This window comes from Parasteatoda tepidariorum, chromosome 3 (genome assembly GCF_043381705.1).
Source record: "Parasteatoda tepidariorum isolate YZ-2023 chromosome 3, CAS_Ptep_4.0, whole genome shotgun sequence".
In the NCBI taxonomy this organism is placed as follows: domain Eukaryota; kingdom Metazoa; phylum Arthropoda; class Arachnida; order Araneae; family Theridiidae; genus Parasteatoda; species Parasteatoda tepidariorum.
Genome location: NC_092206.1, coordinates 90,931,692 through 90,949,591, shown reverse-complemented (window position 1 = coordinate 90,949,591; position 17,900 = coordinate 90,931,692). Strand labels below are relative to the sequence as shown.

Genomic DNA, 17,900 nt, shown 5'->3' with positions numbered 1-17,900 from the left:
CATCATCAGTTTTGATAAAAAGAGTGAATGTAACATCAAAAAAAGTTCCCTTGGCGAAAAAAGTTTTGATTACGCCAAGGCGAAGACCAAATGCTTCGCAAAAGGCTGCAGAAGCTATGGTAGATGGGGCACAGGCAAGAAAAGCAGCCATTGAAAGTGAAGCTCTTCTTCGTAAAGAAGAGCATCAGGCGAAGATGGAGAGAGACGCTAAAGAGCACGAGCTCAAGATGGACATTTTAAAAAAAGAACATGAATTGAAAATGAAAATAGAATTTGCAAAGTTGCGAAATGAAGAACAGAAATATAGAATGCTCGTTGCTAAAGAGGAATATTTTAAAAGTTTAAAACCTAACCAATCTTAATGTAAATAAAATGTAATGTAAAAACAAATATATATTTAATTCATATTGTATTTCTTCTTATTTCCTTTAAAACATGAGATGCTTAACTTGTATTGTGATCAAATAGAAATTCTTTACTCAATTTATCTTACTCATAACTCTTTAACACTAATTAATAAAACACTTTAGTACAATAAATAAACAGAATTAAATAATAAAGAAATTAAACAATTTATTTACAGTTATTAATAAAACACTTAAGTACAATAAATAAACAGAATTAAATAATAAGGAAATTAAAGAAACAATTTATTTACAGTAATTAAAAAAACACTTTAGTACAATAAATAAACAGCATTAAATAATAAAAAAATTAAAGAAACAATTTATTTACAGTATGAGTATAAGAAGCTTATAAATAAACATTACATTTTATTAAAAATTAATTTTCGATAAAGCAAACAATTGAATTTCTTGAAGATGATGAAAGAGGGGAAATATAAGTCCCAACTGTAACAAATAATGATCTAGAAGAGTTAGATGAAATAGACTTTCTTAAAAGATATCGTTTCTTAAAACCAACGATTGAGGAACTGATCTCCAAAATTGGCAGTAAGTTGGAATCTGATACAGACCGGAACAATGCTTTAACTCCAAAGGAAAAAGTTTTAATTGTTGTAAGATGTTATGCATTTGAAAACCAGCAAATTAATTTGAAAGATATAGTTTACATGTATATATAGAAAAAATATTAGTTAAAAAAATTTGTAACAATTGTATTTCGTTTGGTGATTCCAGCCAATTGATGCGTATTATTTCTGACATCGTCGTCACTAACACTTTTTTTCTCTTCAATATGGTCACCCATCGTCAGAGCTAAGTTATGAAGGACAGCAGTGGCGACAATGATTTTTTGCACATTCTGTAACTTACACCTAAAAGGTACGTCCAGACAGGCAAATCTCCGCTTCCAAATACCATACTGACGTTCTACAACATTGCGGGCTCTTGCATGCGTAGAATTATATCTGTAAGGAAAAACGCTATATGAGAAAATAATTTACTTCTTTATTAACCAGCTAATTCTATTTACATCCTATACTTTACTAACAAAATTTAATATATGCAATTTTTAATATACATGTAGCATGAAGTTTGTTGTAAATTGGAATCTTTTCAAAAACATTCCTTTTACAAAAGTCCGATTTGTAAAATGGTGATTTCATAAAATCAAATTCTGAAAAGCTGTCCTTTTACAAATTTTAATTTATAAAAGTTTTAGTATTTTATCTAACTACTACACATACTTGTTTTTTAATATTAAACATAAAATATAATTGTTAAAATCAAATGTTTTACATGCTTAAGAAATTTTTGCAAATTTTCTTTTACGATTTAAATAAAAGGACATAATAGGAAAAAGAACATGTTACTCATAAGAAAATAAAACAATTATTAACAACTAGCCGCCTAAGGCGGCCAGCTGCCCCCCAAGCTAAAAGTTTTCACAAATAAAGTATTTTAAAACATAGCAGGAAATCTGAAGATTAGTGGACAATTAAAGTGTTCCTGTCATGGAATTTTGTCTTCATATCCAGATGAACAGCGACAAATATATCAAAGCGAAGCATTCTATTTACGTATCGAATATGTTTAATACAAAAGTTAAACTTTTCTCCACTGTGATAAATGTAAACTAATGAAGACCTTACAATTAAATTATTAATGTCTTCGTATATTATTGATTTAAGTCGTCGAAAATTAATATTTCAATTGTAAGGTTCGCATTAGCATACATTAATAAGAGCATACATTCCTGAAACCCTTTCTTCTTTCAAATTTTTTTTTTTTAAAACTAGACAAGAGAAAAGAAGGGTGTATGCCATCTAAACTACTAAAATTTAAGTTTTTTAGACAATGTTTGAGAAAAAGAACTTGTCAAAAACAATTCAGAAAACCTGACATTTACATTCTTAAGTTGCACATGTAAAGAAAAATTAAATCATGCATAAACTGGTCAATCAAACATATGCTTGTATCATTACATTGTTTTGATTATTTTATCATTACATTGTTTTGATTATAATTATAAATGATGAAACACAAAGAATAATGATTTATTTAAAAGAGAATATTAACACTACATATGGTATCATCAATGTGACTACGTTTCACGAATCAGGTTCTCAAAGTTTAAACTTTTCCCTTGCGAAAAAGAACCTCATTGGGGTAAAGTAATTGCATCTGCGATGCTGCATGCACTTTAGAAACTGTTTGCGATTAAAAAAACTTTTTATAAAAATATTTTTAGTTATTGAATTCAAGCTGATTATCTTTGTTAATACGAATGACTACCGAATAATTCATGAATTTTCTTAATTACACAATTTAAGATTTCACAAATTTATTAATTTCAGCAACAAAATGTTATTTTTTAACTAATTAGTCTAATATTATAATTAACAAATATATCATAAGCATACAAGCTAATACCTGACTTGATTTGCTCCAGTTGGGTGCAAAAAAGGTGTCATCAAATATGGCCTTAATGGATAGCCACTATCCCCCAGAACATGGTATTTGAATGGTACTTCAGTCTCCAAGTGTGCACGCAAATATGAATGGTCGAAGACAGTACTATCATGAGTACTTCCGGGCCACCTTGTTACAATATTTCGAATGAAGAGATCTGAATCTGCCAATGATTGAACGTTCAATGCAAAAATTTTTTTTCTTGAGCGGAAGGTTTCGGCTTGTGGCCCTCCAGGCTTTAAAATAGGAATTAGGGTACAGTCCAACGCCCCATACACAGACGGGAATCCAAACTTGCTATAAAATGATCGGCTTACCTAAAAAAAAATTCATGAGGTTAGACAATTCTTTAGTTATTGCCACAAGTAGCATGTACTTTAGGATTGACCAAAACACTTTTATGAATTAAAGGCGCAAAAAGTTTTAATATGTTTAATTACTTTTTAGCCATAATTGTAATATTTTTTGCCACATCCTAATATGCATGCTTTAAATTAACTCAATAAATTTTTACGTTTTATTAAGTAACTGTTTGTAAAGTAATTTTTTAATGTACTTAAAAAAATCCTAAATAAATTTTGTTAATAAATTTATTAAATTGGACACATACTTATTAAAAAAAAACCTTAGTTATTTTAAAATAAAAATTAGGTATAAAATATTGGAAGTATGTTGAACTCCCAAAGCTTTGTTGGAACCAGAATAAGGTGAAAAATTGAACCATGCCTTATAAATAAGAATTAAACTGTTTAATAGTAAAATAATAATATAATAAAAGTTTAACAAGCATGATTACTTGGCTAAATTTAACATCATTCTTATATCTGTGATAAAACATAGCATAAATCAACAAGCTTTAAAATTTCTATCAATATATCGCATAATTTATAAATAAGTAATTTCAAATATATTTTCTTTCTTCTATTTATATTCAGTTTTTGTAATTAAAAATAACAATGTACATTATAGTAATATTTTAAAATATTATGTCTCACTCTTTTTTAAAATACAATAATATTGGTAAAGATGTGTGTATATAATCTGTCAAAAACAGAAGTGAAAGAAATTATCTACTGGTGAAATAGTTTTAATGTAATGTAAACATTGTTTATGTTTGTATCAAATAAAAAAGACAACAGAAAAAAAATAACTAATATAAAATAATTAAATAATAATACTGAAAAACTTACCTCCATTCTTTCTGCTTCTGATTGAGGTAAATAAATGTATTGTGGCCTCAATTCCGCTAAACATTGGGATACCTCGCTAATAATTCTGCTGACTGAAGGTTGGCTCATTTTTTGAGTATCTCCCAAATTAATTTGCTGGTTTCCAAATGCATAAAATCTTACAGCAGTTAAAACTTTTTCCGTCGGAGTTAAAGCATTGTTCCTATCTGTATCAGATTCCAACTTACTGCCAATTTTGGAGATCAGTTCTTCAATCGTTAACGATATCTTTCAAAAAAGTCTATTTCATCTAACTCTTCTAGGTCATTATTTCTAGTTGGGACATATCTTTCCCTTCTTTCAACAGTTTCAAGATCTTCAAGCTCAAAGGCAGCGATAGAAGCCTCCATCTTTTTTGTTTACAAGCTCCTCGTGAATAGGTTACCCTCCGATAACTCGGCGAAAACGGAGGGTTACCAGGAGAGTCAGAACTGTCGATGAAATCTGCGAGTTTGGCGAAATTTCGGCTGGAGAATAACGTTTCGCACTAAACTCGTGATTTTACTCTTACCCATAGATTACCCGGAGGTAATCCGTGTTGGTGAATACGGGCGTTAGTGGTTCGAGCCAAAGCTGTAGCATTACTAAAGCCTCATTTCATTTCTAATAATTTATAATGTTTTTGTTTCTCAGTATTCGAAATGATTTTTAAAATAAGATTTTTAGAAAAATGTTGTGCGTTTTTTGTAGCATTATATTTAAGAGATGCTGCAATTGTCCATTAAGAAAAAAAAGTTTGCTAGATAAAAATCAGATTTTTTCATAAATTAATGAATACAAATATAATTGTTAGTTACAGCAATTGGTAAAATACCATAAAATAAATAAATGTAGAGTTTATTTAAGAATTTAAAAACATGAGAAATCAATTCGATAAAATTTTATTGCATATTTTAAAAAGCATTTTTAGCACAAAATGGTATTAAAGAAAACAAAACAGATATAAAAACCCTTTATAATATATACCTGGAACAAAATAGTTTTGAAACTTCAGGATTTGTTACATAAAAATCAGTACTGAGTTTAATGAAAGCCATCACCAAATAATATCTTCTATCATACAGCAGATACAAAGAAAATCGCAGACTCTACACAACACTTTTTCCAAGAATCTGAAACAAAAATTACACACAAACTTAAATTTAAGGACATTTTAAAAATAAAATCATTATGAAAAATATCATAGCAACTACTAATTATGTATTAGATAAAACTACAGTCAAAAAGTTGGGGTTACGACAAAATCTTAAGTCAGAGGGTAACAGGGTAAGCTTAATATCTAGGTTTTTTCTATAATAAAAAGTAAATTAAATCAACAAAAGGGCCTGCGTTCACTCCGTTGTCAGGCATGAGGCAGCAAGTTCGGATGTGAAGGCAGCTGAGAATTATCTCAAAACTTTTTCCGAACTGATAGAAGCCAATAGATACATCCCCCAGCAAGTCTTCAACTGTGACGAAACAGGGTTTTTCTGGAAGAAAATGCCGAATAGGACTTACATAACGGAGAAGATAAAGCCAGGGCACAAACACATGAAGGATAGACTAACTCTCGTACTGTGCGCCAATGCCATTGGCGACTGCAAGATAAAGCCTCTGCTTGTGTACCATTCAGAAAACCCCAAAGCCTTTAAGTCACATAAGATTTTAAAAGAAAAACTGCAAGTTACGTGGAGGGTAAATCCGAAGGCATGGGTGAATTACTAACAGCCGAGTTCAATTCAAGAGCAACTCGGGGATCGGAATATCCACGGTTAAGAGTTACTCTTGGATTAACCCTCGCTTTTTATTCTCCAACCGTTTTCAACAAAGGATTTCACAACTCGAGCTTAACACTTGCAGGAAATATAACGGGGCATTTGATTGGGCAAGGTAAAACCATGTGACTTTGTATATAATATAAACACGTGCATAAACAAATTAGCATGAGTATCGCATATTAGCGTGAGTTTTCGAATTTTATCTTAGTAATAATGTCGTTATCAAAGAAATTTGTTTTCAGCGACCACGAATCGGAGATAGTGAGTAATTTAATAGACAATTACAAGCATATAATTGCTTGCAAAATAACAAATGCTCACTTTAATAGTAAAAAGAAGAAGTGTGGGAAAAATTAACTACTGAATTCAATGCAATTAATGGAGTTAGAAAAAGAACAAAAATACAACTCCAAAATAAATATAAAAATATGAAGAAAATGGCACAAAAAAACAAAGCTGCCGATAAAGTAGAGCTGTACAAAACAGGAGGAGGTGGCAGTATGCTGAAAACCACTCCTATGGATGAAAAATTTTTAGCCATAGGAATTGTAACCAACCCATTAGAAGAAGATATTGATTGTGATTCTGAGTACAATAACTTCATAAAAGATTCTCAAGGTATGTTTCACTTTTAAAAATACTTTTAGTTATAATATATTCCAATGTTTACTAATAGATAAATTAAACTATCAATGTTTGATTTTACGAATATTAACTCTAATCATGATTTTTTTTTATATTTATGAATAAAATACTATATTAATATATTAAAAATAATATCAAGAAAAGAATTTTATAATATAGAAAACTAACACTAATTTTTAATAATCAATATCTGAAGTTTAATTTTGGAAGTTCAATCAGTTTTAAATTTTTTTATTTCACAAAAAACAGAAAATACACACAAAATTTTTGTTTATTTTTTATGATAAACCTCTTACTTATACTGATTTGTAATTTTTTCTAAATGCACATGTAACAATTTTTTAATGTTAAATTTTTAAAAAGATTTTAAATACTGTGTCCCGAGTTAGAGTAGGTTGGTCCATCTCATGGGGTACATTGGATCATGTAACAAAAATGTATTCAGATACAACATTGAAAGATAAATGTTAGGTGATACAGTACTTTCATTATATTCTTTTTAGTTTAAAATTAAAAAACAATATTTAAAGTTTAATAAAATACACGTCTTCAAATATAAAGCTAATAATTCATATTGCACACTATTGCTTATTGAATTTTACTAAAAAATATTTTCTTTTTAGCACTAATACTTTCATAAGAAAATAAGACATAATAGTTAAAATAATTTATTGCTGATGTAAAGTAATCAAAACATTTTAACCAATAGCTGTGTATTGAAATGCCTGATATTTCCTTGTGTAATTTGCATTGTTAAAAAAAAATTTTAATGACTTTTTGACTTCTAAAAAAACATAAATGTAATGCACATTATTAACATAAATGCAATTATTTTTAATGGTCCAACCTACCCCAGGGTTTTAGTGGACCATTGTACCCAGAGTTCTGTATTTCACAAGAAGTTGCTATGACTTCTCTTCCAACATTTATATTCGAACAGCTGCAAGCAATTATGAAAATAAATATCGAACCTAAATAATATCTATTATAGAAAATTTTAAAAGATTAAGATTATCCAAGGTGCCATGTTTAAACAAACGAGACCAGAATATAATGTAATTATAATTTTAGTTTTATGGACTTAGGATGGAAAAAATGTGCAGAATCAGATTTTTTAGTTACACTTTAATCAAGAAACTATATTAAATATTATTTCGTAATAAAATTTATCAATTGCATACTATAAATTTATGCTTTTATATTTTCAGCACAAAAGGAAAATTCTTCAGAGGCCATTACTTTTGAGTATAACAGAACAGAAGATGTGATTGACAGTGAAGAATATTTTCCTGTAATTATTATTTTTTTATTCTTATTTTGCTGTTAGCGTTCACTTTCTTTCATCAATATAAAGCCAGATCAAGAGCAAAAATAATAAAAACATCTAACCTGCTTATTCAGATATTTTATCAAAGCTTAACAAAACATAAATAATTTTCAGATTATATATATACATGCAAGGCTTGTTTAACCGATTCTAACTTCTACGCTAAAATAACAATTCTTACTTTTTCTATTTTATTTGGATAGAGGTTAATTAAAATTAAATGTATTAAAAAAAAGCCTTTGACCTGCTCATGTTATAGTATACTAAAGTTATGCCAAGAACTTTTGATTTATTTTATTGTCGTTTAACAGTTTGTTTGCAAAAATGTTAAACAGTTCAGATTGAAATTGTTGATTAGTTTTTATCGTTTTTTAAAATATTATAAATTTAAAAGAAGACTCGATTTTAATTATTTCAGCAAATATTTATAATAATAACAGATTAAGATATGCTTTTATTACGTATTGTATACAACTATTATTAATTTTAAAAATGAAATATTTTTTGATAATCATTATAAGATTCCATAATTTATAATGTTTATTAAATGTTCCAATATTTTCATAAGTTTATGCAAAACACGAGTTTTAAACAAAACTCATTTTTATCAAAACACACAAATAAGTATTTGTTATAAAATTTGATTATTGCATGTTTTAGGAACAAGGGTTAAATGAAACCATAGCAGCAGAGAAGGACTTTGCAACTCCCCCCACGTTGCCCCAGAGATTTCGGAAGACCCCTTAGATGAAGAGGAAGAAGATAGGGTTGCGCCAGCAGTTTTGAGAAAAAGAGTGAATGTGACATCAAAAAAAAATTCCTTTGGCGAAAAAAGTTTTGATTACGTCAAGGCGAAGACCAAATGCTTCTCAAAAGGCTGCAGAAGCTATGGTAGATGGAGCACAGGCAAGGAAAGCAGCCATTGAAAGTGAAGCTCTTCTTCGTAAAGAAGAGCATCAGGCGAAGATGGAGAGGGACGCAAAAGAGCATGAGCTCAAGATGGACATTTTAAAAAAAGAACATGAATTGAAAATGCAAACAGAATTTGCAAAGTTGCGGAAAGAAAAACAAAAATATAGAATGCTCGTTGCAAAAGAAGAATATTTTAAAAGTTTAAAACCAAACCAATCTTAATGTAAAGAAAATGTAATGTAAAAACAAATATATATTTAATTCATATTGTATTTCTTCTTATTTCCTTTAAAACATGAGATGCTTAACTTGTATTGTGATCGAATAGAAATTCTTTACTCAATTTATCTTACTCATAACTCTTTAACACTAATTAATAAAACACTTTAATTTTTTTATTATTTAATTCTGTTTATTTATTGTACTAAAGAAACAATTTATTTACAGTATGAGTATAAGAAGTTTATAGATAAACATTACATTTTATTAAAAATTATTTTTAGATAATTGAATTTCTTGAAGATGATGAAAGAAAGGAAATATAAGTCCCAACTGTAACAAATAATAATCTAGAAGAGTTTAATGAATCAGATTTTTTTTTTATAAGATATCGTTTACATGTAATATATAAAAAATATTAGTTAAAAAAATTTGTAACAATTGTATTTCCTTTGGCGATTCCAGCCAATTGACGCGTATTATTTATGACATCGTCGTCACTAACAGTTTTTTTCTCTCCAATATGGTCACCCATCGTCAGAGCCAAGTTATGAAGGACACCAGTAGCGACAATGATTTTTTGCACATTCTGCAACTTACACCTAAAAGGTGCGTCCAGACAGGCAAATCTCCGCTTCCAAATACCATATTGACGTTCTTCTACATTGCGGGCACTTGCATGCGTAGAATTATATCTGTAAGGAAAAACCCCCTGAGGGGGTTTACTTTCTTTAGGTAAACACAGGGAGTCACGCCCCGGGGTACCCTAGTGATCTATCCTCCCTTCCGTTTCCTCTCCCTTTTCTCCTACTTTCTCATTTCTCTTCCCCCTTGTCGTGGTTGCCGAATTTACTGGTAAGGGCTTGTCATCTGTGTTCGATTACCACCCTGTTGTGTTGAACCCAGATGGGAAGAGACCACCCGCGTGTATGCCGAGCGTGGAGACCCGTGTCCCTGGAAAAGGGGATCCTGGAAGTTGAGGGGCGTCTTGGTACCCCAATACACTGCTTTGGCCCTTGCTTCAGGTAAACGGGAGGTGCATATCGGCCTGTGTGCATCAATCGGCTGGTCACAATCGTCCGGGGTCACTTACTGGGCACCTCGTTAAGGGTGGAGGCTGCTTCAGGGGTGACTCGTGGACGTATAGCTATTAGTTAGCATAGGTGTTAAGTGACAAATTTTTCTTACTTGCATCCCCTTTGTAGGACTCCGTGGTGGGTGATGCCGCTGGTAGTAGAACTGTTTTTTATTTTCTATGGCTGAAGATAGTATGGTGTTGAGTTCCGCACACCAATGCAAAAACAGCGGAACAACTCTTACACCTCATGTATACGCTCGTTATTTCATAATAACATTGACGAATCCTGTCCTACCAAACACATCATTTTCTAAAGTTTCACCATTCTTAATACACAAAGCTCTTCTCTCCGCACTGGGAGAAGTAGCCTCTGTGAGAAAACTACGTTCTGGCGACCTTTTAGTGCAGACGACATCTGAAAAACAAGCCACTGCCCTATCTAAGTGTACAAATATATGTACTTTTAATGTAACTGTCACTCCACACAAATCGCTGAATACCTGTCGTGGAGTAATCTCCCAAGCGGAATTCATAGAAGACGAAGAAAATACGATCTTAGAAAACCTGCAAGACCAGCATGTTGTTGAGGTCCGTAGGATTAAGATTCGAAGGAATGGACAACTCATTCCAACGAAACATCTTATCCTTACATTTGCCTCTCCAACGTTACCATCTGCTGTTAAACTTGCATGGTATAATTGCCCAGTTAGACCCTATATCCCAAATCCTTTGAGGTGCTTTCAGTGCCAAAGGTTTGGGCATTCAAAAGCATCTTGCCGTGGTACACCTGTTTGTGCTCGCTGCTCTACTCCAGGCCATTCAGACACTTCTTGTGAGTTACAACCCCTTTGTATTAACTGCAAGGGAGCTCATGAAGCTTACTCAAGGAGTTGTCCTAGATGGTCAGAGGAGAAAGAAATTCAATCAGTTAAAGTAATGCAGAACCTAACCTTTAGTGAAGCCCGTCGAATCGTTACCGCCCGTACACCCCGTCCGGGCGTTTCGTATTCTACGGTTACTAAGACTTCATATTGTACTATAGGTACTCAAACTGATTCCCCGGCACAAACATCTTCTAAAAATAAGCAGATTAAACCACCAACTCCAAAACCTAACTTTAACTTTACCGCAGCATCAACATCTAATAGGACCACCTCACCTCCACCTAGTAAAACATCTAAAATAGACAATTCCGAAAAGGCCCGACCTTTTCCAAAACAAATACCTTTAAAAAAATTACCCCCAAGTCAAAAGCCTGGCTATTCCAGGAAGAAAAAAGATGCAAAGTACATTCAACTTGCCAATCAATCCACTTCTTCTGCTTTACAGAAGATGGATTGTGAGGTAGAATTGTCTTTGCATCCTTCTGACGACGAATGCCTACTCGATTGACCTCTGGATAATGACGTTAACTTTCAATCATCTTTTCTTATTCCATAATGTCCATATGTTTCATATCATGGAACTGTCGCGGTTTGCGAAATAAGGTCTCTGATGTCAAGGACATTATTTCAAAATATCAACCTGCATGCATTGCCTTGCAGGAGACACATTTAACGTCATCCAATGCTTTTAAACTGCGCAACTATTCTTGCTATCGACAGGATTTTAATGATGGAAATCAACCTCATGGCGGCGTAGCAATTTTAACTTCATCAGCTTTTCCATCAACTCACCTTTCATTATCAACCTCATTACAAGCTACCATAGTTCAAATTCACATCAATGTTCTCATTACAGTCTGCTCTGTCTATCTACCCCCTCATGCATCCATTTCTCAAACAGATTTGAACTCACTGATACTTCAATTACCTTCGCCTTTTATTTTGCTCGGAGATTTTAATGGTCATAGTGAATTATGGGGTAGTTCCGCCTCCAATGACCGGGGGCGTAAAATTGAACAACTCATCCACGACCATAATCTCTGTTTGCTTAATAAAGACGAAGAAACTTACTTTCATTCACCTACTCAAACCTTTCATTCAATTGATCTAGCAGTATGTTCACCTGCTATCTTACCTTTTATAAACTTCTCTGTGAGTGATAATCTTCACAACAGTGACCATTTTCCTCTCATTGTTTCATATTTTACTTCTGTTCCCATGAGTTCACGACCATCAACTTTCATATTTCATCGCGCTAACTGGCCTCTATTTACAATGCTTGCTCAGATTACGGAGGATATGATAACTCGCAATACTATAGGTGCTGCTATTAATAATATAACGTCTGTAATTCTCCAAGCGGCAGAAGAAAGTATTCCTAAGTCGTCAAGTTCGCTTCCTCGCCACCGCAAGCCGTGGTGGAATAAGGAATGCGCAGCTGCCTACAAAGAGCAGAGGCGTTTGTGGAACATCTTCCGCCGTTATCCTAATACTGTTAACCTTTTGGCCTTTAAACGGGCAAAAGCTATAGCACGAAAGATCAGACGCAAAAGTCAAAGAGAATCTTGGTCCCGTTATGTCTCGTCCATAACATCTTCGACATCTTCCAGACAAGTCTGGTCGAGAGTTAAGAGAGCTAATGGCATATATCGCGAATTTCGACTTCCGATATTTAAGAAAAACGATACCATGTATTCTTCTCCTGCAGACGTTTGTAATATGCTTGGTGATGCATTTGCTGCTGTCTCTTGTCCAGAGAGTTACAGCCCAGCATTTCAACACCATAAGCAGACCGTCGAAAGGAATAATATAAACTTTGCATCGCGTCGTCTCTGCCAATATAACAGTTATTTTAGTTTTGCCGAATTACAGAGAGCCCTATATCGAAGTAAAAACACAAGTGTTATTAATTTTAAAAATGAAATATTTTTTGATAATCATTATAAGATTCCATAATTTATAATGTTAATTAAATGTTCCAATATAAGGTTACATGGTTATCTTTGGATAAAGATGATTAGCAAATAGCATCCTCATGTTTCGATACATTCTGAAACTTACGTTCGCAAATTCACCATAAAATGTCACGCAGCATATTCTTCAATTATGATATGCTACATTTACCACCAAATACTGTTACTATGATTATTTTTGTTTTCTCATATATATCTGATACTCTCTTTTAAAACAGAGCTCTTAAGATAATGAAATGGAGGCACGAAAACTTAAAATATTCAATGTCAATAACTCAAAATATCTGGTCTCAAAATTTTAATTTAAATATAACTTTTACAATATTGATGCTCTTACGTTTTTAAAGACCACATGAAAACTCGACATTCCTTGAATAAAAATTTTTTTTATTCAATAAAATGTTTTATTTGAATTTCTTTACTAAATATCAAATAGACTTTTAGACGACTGAAAAGAAACAACGTATTTTATAGTTTAAAAAAAAAATTAGCAAACGATTATTAGCGAAAAAAATATGAATGAAATTTTTCGCTACTCGCGCGAAGTCAAGTTCCTTGCAAGTTTATCACCTTTTAATATTAATCGCCACATTTAATTATTTCTTTATTGTCGCCAAATTATTTTCTTCAAAATAATTAATTTTTCTCAGCTTCTACTAAATAAAAACAGTTGAAAATTTAAATTGTTCAATTGAAAAATATGTAGATTAGTATGGTATTTAAAAATTCTTACCTTATAATTCCAAAATTTTTCATCCTTAATTTAATTAAATAATAAAAAATAATTATTAAAAACTATTTTTTTTCAGAAATTATCTTTGCGAAAATTAGTTTTATGGGTAGGTGCAATTTTTTTGAATTACTTAATTAGTTTTTAAAATATGACTAAAAACGCAAAAAGTGAAATTAACATTAAGGGGTCAAAACTTTGAATCGCTCTCCTGACCACACTATGGAGACCAAATTTCGGTTAATCCCTACATTTTGAAGATTAAGAATCCAAATATGTAACAAAAAATATATGTTTATTCACAGAAAGTACGTTTTTGTGTCCGATTTCGTAACTTAATTAATAGTTAACACTAATAAATCAGCATATTTGAGGTCACCCCCAGGAACCATTGACACCTAGTTCAAGAAAATCCGATCATTAGAACGAAAGTTATTCAGGGTGATATCTTTTCTTTTTGCGGACTGTACAACCATCGAAATGGCAATTAAAATTATCTCTATTCTTGAAGCTTTGCATTTATCGCTTTCTTAATTTGTTTGTCTCGTTTTAGAAATGGACTTACATGAGTTACGCCAGCGGAAATTTTTTGAACATGACAAACAATCGATTGGAATGTATAAATGGGAAGTTAAAGACTGTAATAAGGAAGTTTAGCTCTTTCTCGGCCTTCATAAAATGTTTGTTCTCGATTATATATTCAATGAGAAAGGAGCGATATCATGCTACAGCTACTGCTGTATTGAAGGTACCATCTTTAAAATTTCCGATTGGAAATGCCGAAGAGCTGCAACACCAAATTTTAAATCCATATCCTTTTAACATGCTCCTAAAACAAATGACAAGTCTAACGATAAACTACCCTGCAGACACATACTATCAGTCCGAAGGAAGTTTTCAATCAGTACATTTGATCAGACTTTGTGTGACAAGAGGTGGCTAAGAAGTCATCTCGAATCTGTACACAGAGTGTTTAGTAACAGTTGCATAGATTTTGAGAACTCTTATACTGAAGCAGAAAAAACCAATAGTGTTTCAAAAACCACCACTGCGAGATCCTCTCATCTTTTAACCTTAATGTAAAAAGTTGCGGCTGCTGCCGCTGAGTCCACTGGAAGTGAGTTTCTGGTGAAAGAAGATTCTTTAAAACTCTTGCTCAAGTAAGATTTACTTTACTTTACCTTTTTAAGAAGAGAAAAAGTGGTACAGAAATTATGTTTTATCATATTTACAATAACATGTGTTGATCTAATTTTTACATTTGATTTTCTGTGGGGAATAATAATGAGGTAGTCATTCGAGGCAAAAGATTCGTTATGATAAATTATTATAATGCTGTAATGTAAAGGTTTTTATTCCTCTCTTAATTGCATATTTAGAAATTTGTCTTATTTGCTTATTTTAGCTTGTGGGAAAAAGGTCAAAAGGTTACTTTAAGTGTAGCTGAACCAATAAAGAATGTAGAAACTGCTTTAATTGATCATAATTATGGATGTTCAGCTGTAGATGACGCTCAGTTAGCTTCTAGTTCAGCTGTGAGGGACATAGGGTAAGATAACTTATAGAATTTCAAAATCTGAATGTTCCAGTACTATAGGATTGTTTGAAGTTTAGCAAAAAAGTATCTTAGTCAGGACAAACATTGAAGGGCTGTGTTTTTTTTCTTTTTTTTTGTACTGTTCTGTAAAATTATGCTACATGTTTTTGTATAGTTTGGAAATACTTTGGTACTAATAACTTTAAGTGAACAGAGGTTATTTAATTTCTCTCTTATTTAATAGGACCCGATTTACTGGTGCAGGTGAGCCTATTCCTAGCACATCAGGAATAAAACATCCAGTGAAAAGAAAAGGAAAACCGGCAGGTAAGATTATTGTTGTTGTTTTACATACCTACCATTCCTTCTGCATTTTGGAAAAATATATTAAAATTCTGCACCTTCTTAGTCTGTTACAAAAAAAAGCTCATTAATTTTGGGAATATTTGCAAACCAAAAAACTGTTTTGGAGATATGTTGAGATTCTATAATTTTCTGCATGTCCCAACTAAAGATAAAAAAAACCTATAAGAAAAGGAACCATTCTATTCTTTAAATTGGAAATAAAAAATGAAAAACAAACATTTTACGCATTTGAAACTAGGTTAGCAATTGGTCCTAGAGAATGTTATTTTATTAGTTCCTTATATTATTGAATCAATTTTTACTGTACTCTTTAACTTTGTTAAAAAACTAGTTATTTAATTTTTTTCTATTTTTTTTTATTTCGTTTTACTTATTTTAAAAAAAAATCACACATTAAGGGGTCACAGTACCTAACAATTGACCTAAATATCGAATTTTTTTTATTGCCGATTTTAAAATTTCAAACGATTTCAAACATTGTGAAAAAAATTTCACCCTTCTATCTGCATTATATAAAAAGTTATGTGTTTTTATATTACGTAGTGTGCCAAAATTGATCAGCAGAAAGCTTGACAGTTGGTTTCGGTTTCCACATCTGTTGATCTAACCAACCAACTACCTTCTACAAAAATCTAGAAGATAAGCCTTTTTCTATTTCGATTTTGTCGTCAATTGATTATCAACTGCTCTCCTAGTTCCAACGATTTAAGCTCTGGTTTGTAAGAACGGTCGCTTTCGCTTGACGTGAGCGGTAACCTGTCGCCCTCTGACGACAACAAAAAAAGTGGTTTGTAAGCACAGCGGTAGTAGACGTTCAGGCGCAGATATTACTTCTCATTGCGCATGCGTCAATGACGTTTGGCATTGTTTATTTTGATTTTGTAGTCGTTGCATTAAATTTGCTGGAAAATGGATCACGCTGAAAAACAAATTATGACTCTATTAATTCAAGAGGAAGAGGAAGAAGCTAGAATTAGATTATTCTTTCAAAATAAAGAAGAGGATGAAATTTTTGTGAATCGTCCAACTGAAGGAACATTCGCTGTTCTGATTCAAAGACATTTAATGTTCAACGATGAAAAATTTCGGCAGTATTTTCGATTTTCAATTGAATTGCTTCAAGAACTATTTAATCTAATCGAAGGAAGCATTTCATACAGAGTGTGTAATAGAAGGCAGCAGCCAGTCTCCAAAAAAGAGAAATTGTGCCTGACTCTCAGGTAAGAGAAATTTTATTTTATTAGAAATTTAGTAAGTTGCTATGTATTGGAAAATGTATTAAGTTGTTATTTTATAACATGCATGAATTTCTGAGTGTTAATATCTATTTTATACGTTTTTAAATAGCATAGTTTGAAAGTGTTTTATTATATTTAAATTCTGCATGCATTCAAGAATTATTATTTGAAATGTTATTTAATGAATATGAAGTATAAAAGTTAATTTTGATATGAAGTATAATGAATAAATAAATAAACTAATATGAAGTATAAAAGTTAATTTTAGCTTATTTTAATATTTATAAATATCCATGTATTCAGCATTAGATCGATAGGTATTAACTTGTCTGAGAAGTAAAGGTGGCCCGTGCACTACATGGATTTTCATTCCTCTATTAATTTAAGGCTATGTGCATTTGAAACAATTACAATCTAACAAAAAAAACCTTTAAACTTGACAAAGACATCAAAAGATTGCTAAATAAATGATTTGATACTGAATAATAATTGCAAAATTCGTTCTCAGAACATCAAAGTTTTCACTACTGAATATTTTTTTTAATATAATTGAAAAATATTCATTTGCACATTATTTATCACACTCCATGTAAATTTTTTGTTGGAATTCTAGTCAGTATGTATTTTGTTTAAACAATCCAAACATTTGCCTTTATTTAAGTGACTTAATTTTCTCACTTTTTTTATTGGACTAAAAATATGTTTTCTTTTTAGATACCTAGCAACCGGAGAATCCTACCGTTCTTTGGCATTCAACTACAGAATTTGCCATAGTTGAATTGGCCGTATTATTGAAGAGGTTCTGGAAAGCACCATAAAAAGTGTAATGCCTTTGTTTTTGCCGCAGCCTTCTGAAGAGAAGTTTAAGGAAATAGAAAAGAACTTCTCAAAGATGTGGAACTTTCCTAATTGCTGTGGTGCAATTGATGGCAAGCACATTAGGATTGTTTGTCCGAAAAACAGCGGAAGTGCCTATTACTGTTATAAGGACTATTTTTCAACAGTTTTGTTGGCACTTGTTGATGCGAATTACTGTTTTATCACAGTAGATGTTGGTTCGTATGGAAAGGAAGGTGACAGTACAATTTTTCAAAGATCTAACCTAAACAAAAATCTTCAGTCAGGCACTATT

At 31.6% G+C, this 17,900-nt stretch overlaps 3 protein-coding genes across 3 annotated transcripts in view; 1 reads left to right on the top strand and 2 right to left on the bottom strand.

Moving 5' to 3' along the window:
• Window positions 1-704: 704 nt before the first annotated feature.
• Window positions 705-4,452, bottom strand: LOC122270713 (putative nuclease HARBI1). The gene is made up of 4 exons (XM_043049187.2): window positions 4,358-4,452; window positions 4,064-4,289; window positions 2,835-3,190; window positions 705-1,369 (listed from the first exon to the last, which is right to left on the bottom strand). The coding sequence occupies exons 1-4, from the start codon at window positions 4,450-4,452 to the stop codon at window positions 1,093-1,095; spliced, it is 954 nt and encodes a 317-aa protein (XP_042905121.1). The 3' UTR covers window positions 705-1,092.
• A 5,765-nt stretch (window positions 4,453-10,217) lies between these two features.
• On the top strand, window positions 10,218-11,432 carry LOC122270718 (uncharacterized). The gene has a single exon (XM_043049192.2). The coding sequence runs from the start codon at window positions 10,218-10,220 to the stop codon at window positions 11,430-11,432; it is 1,215 nt and encodes a 404-aa protein (XP_042905126.1).
• A 6,124-nt stretch (window positions 11,433-17,556) lies between these two features.
• The window catches only part of LOC107452707 (uncharacterized), a 2,508-nt gene continuing 2,164 nt past the window's right edge, over window positions 17,557-17,900 (bottom strand). Inside the window, exon 4 of the mRNA XM_043049186.2 lies at window positions 17,557-17,619. Coding sequence (XP_042905120.1) covers window positions 17,557-17,619 — 63 coding nt within the window. The remainder of the gene's footprint in view (window positions 17,620-17,900) is intronic.

Bases quoted from the DNA above. Each gene is read 5' to 3' on its own strand.
- LOC122270713 (XM_043049187.2), bottom strand. From the start codon at position 4,452: ATGGAGGCTTCTATCGCTGCCTTTGAGCTTGAAGATCTTGAAACTGTT. The intron at 3,191-4,063 runs GTAAGTTTTTCA...ATTTTTTTTTAG, and splicing joins CAGAAGCAGAAAGAATGGAG to GTAAGCCGATCATTTTATAG. The intron at 1,370-2,834 runs GTATTAGCTTGT...TTTTCCTTACAG, and splicing joins ACTGGAGCAAATCAAGTCAG to ATATAATTCTACGCATGCAA.
- LOC122270718 (XM_043049192.2), top strand. From the start codon at position 10,218: ATGGCTGAAGATAGTATGGTGTTGAGTTCCGCACACCAATGCAAAAAC.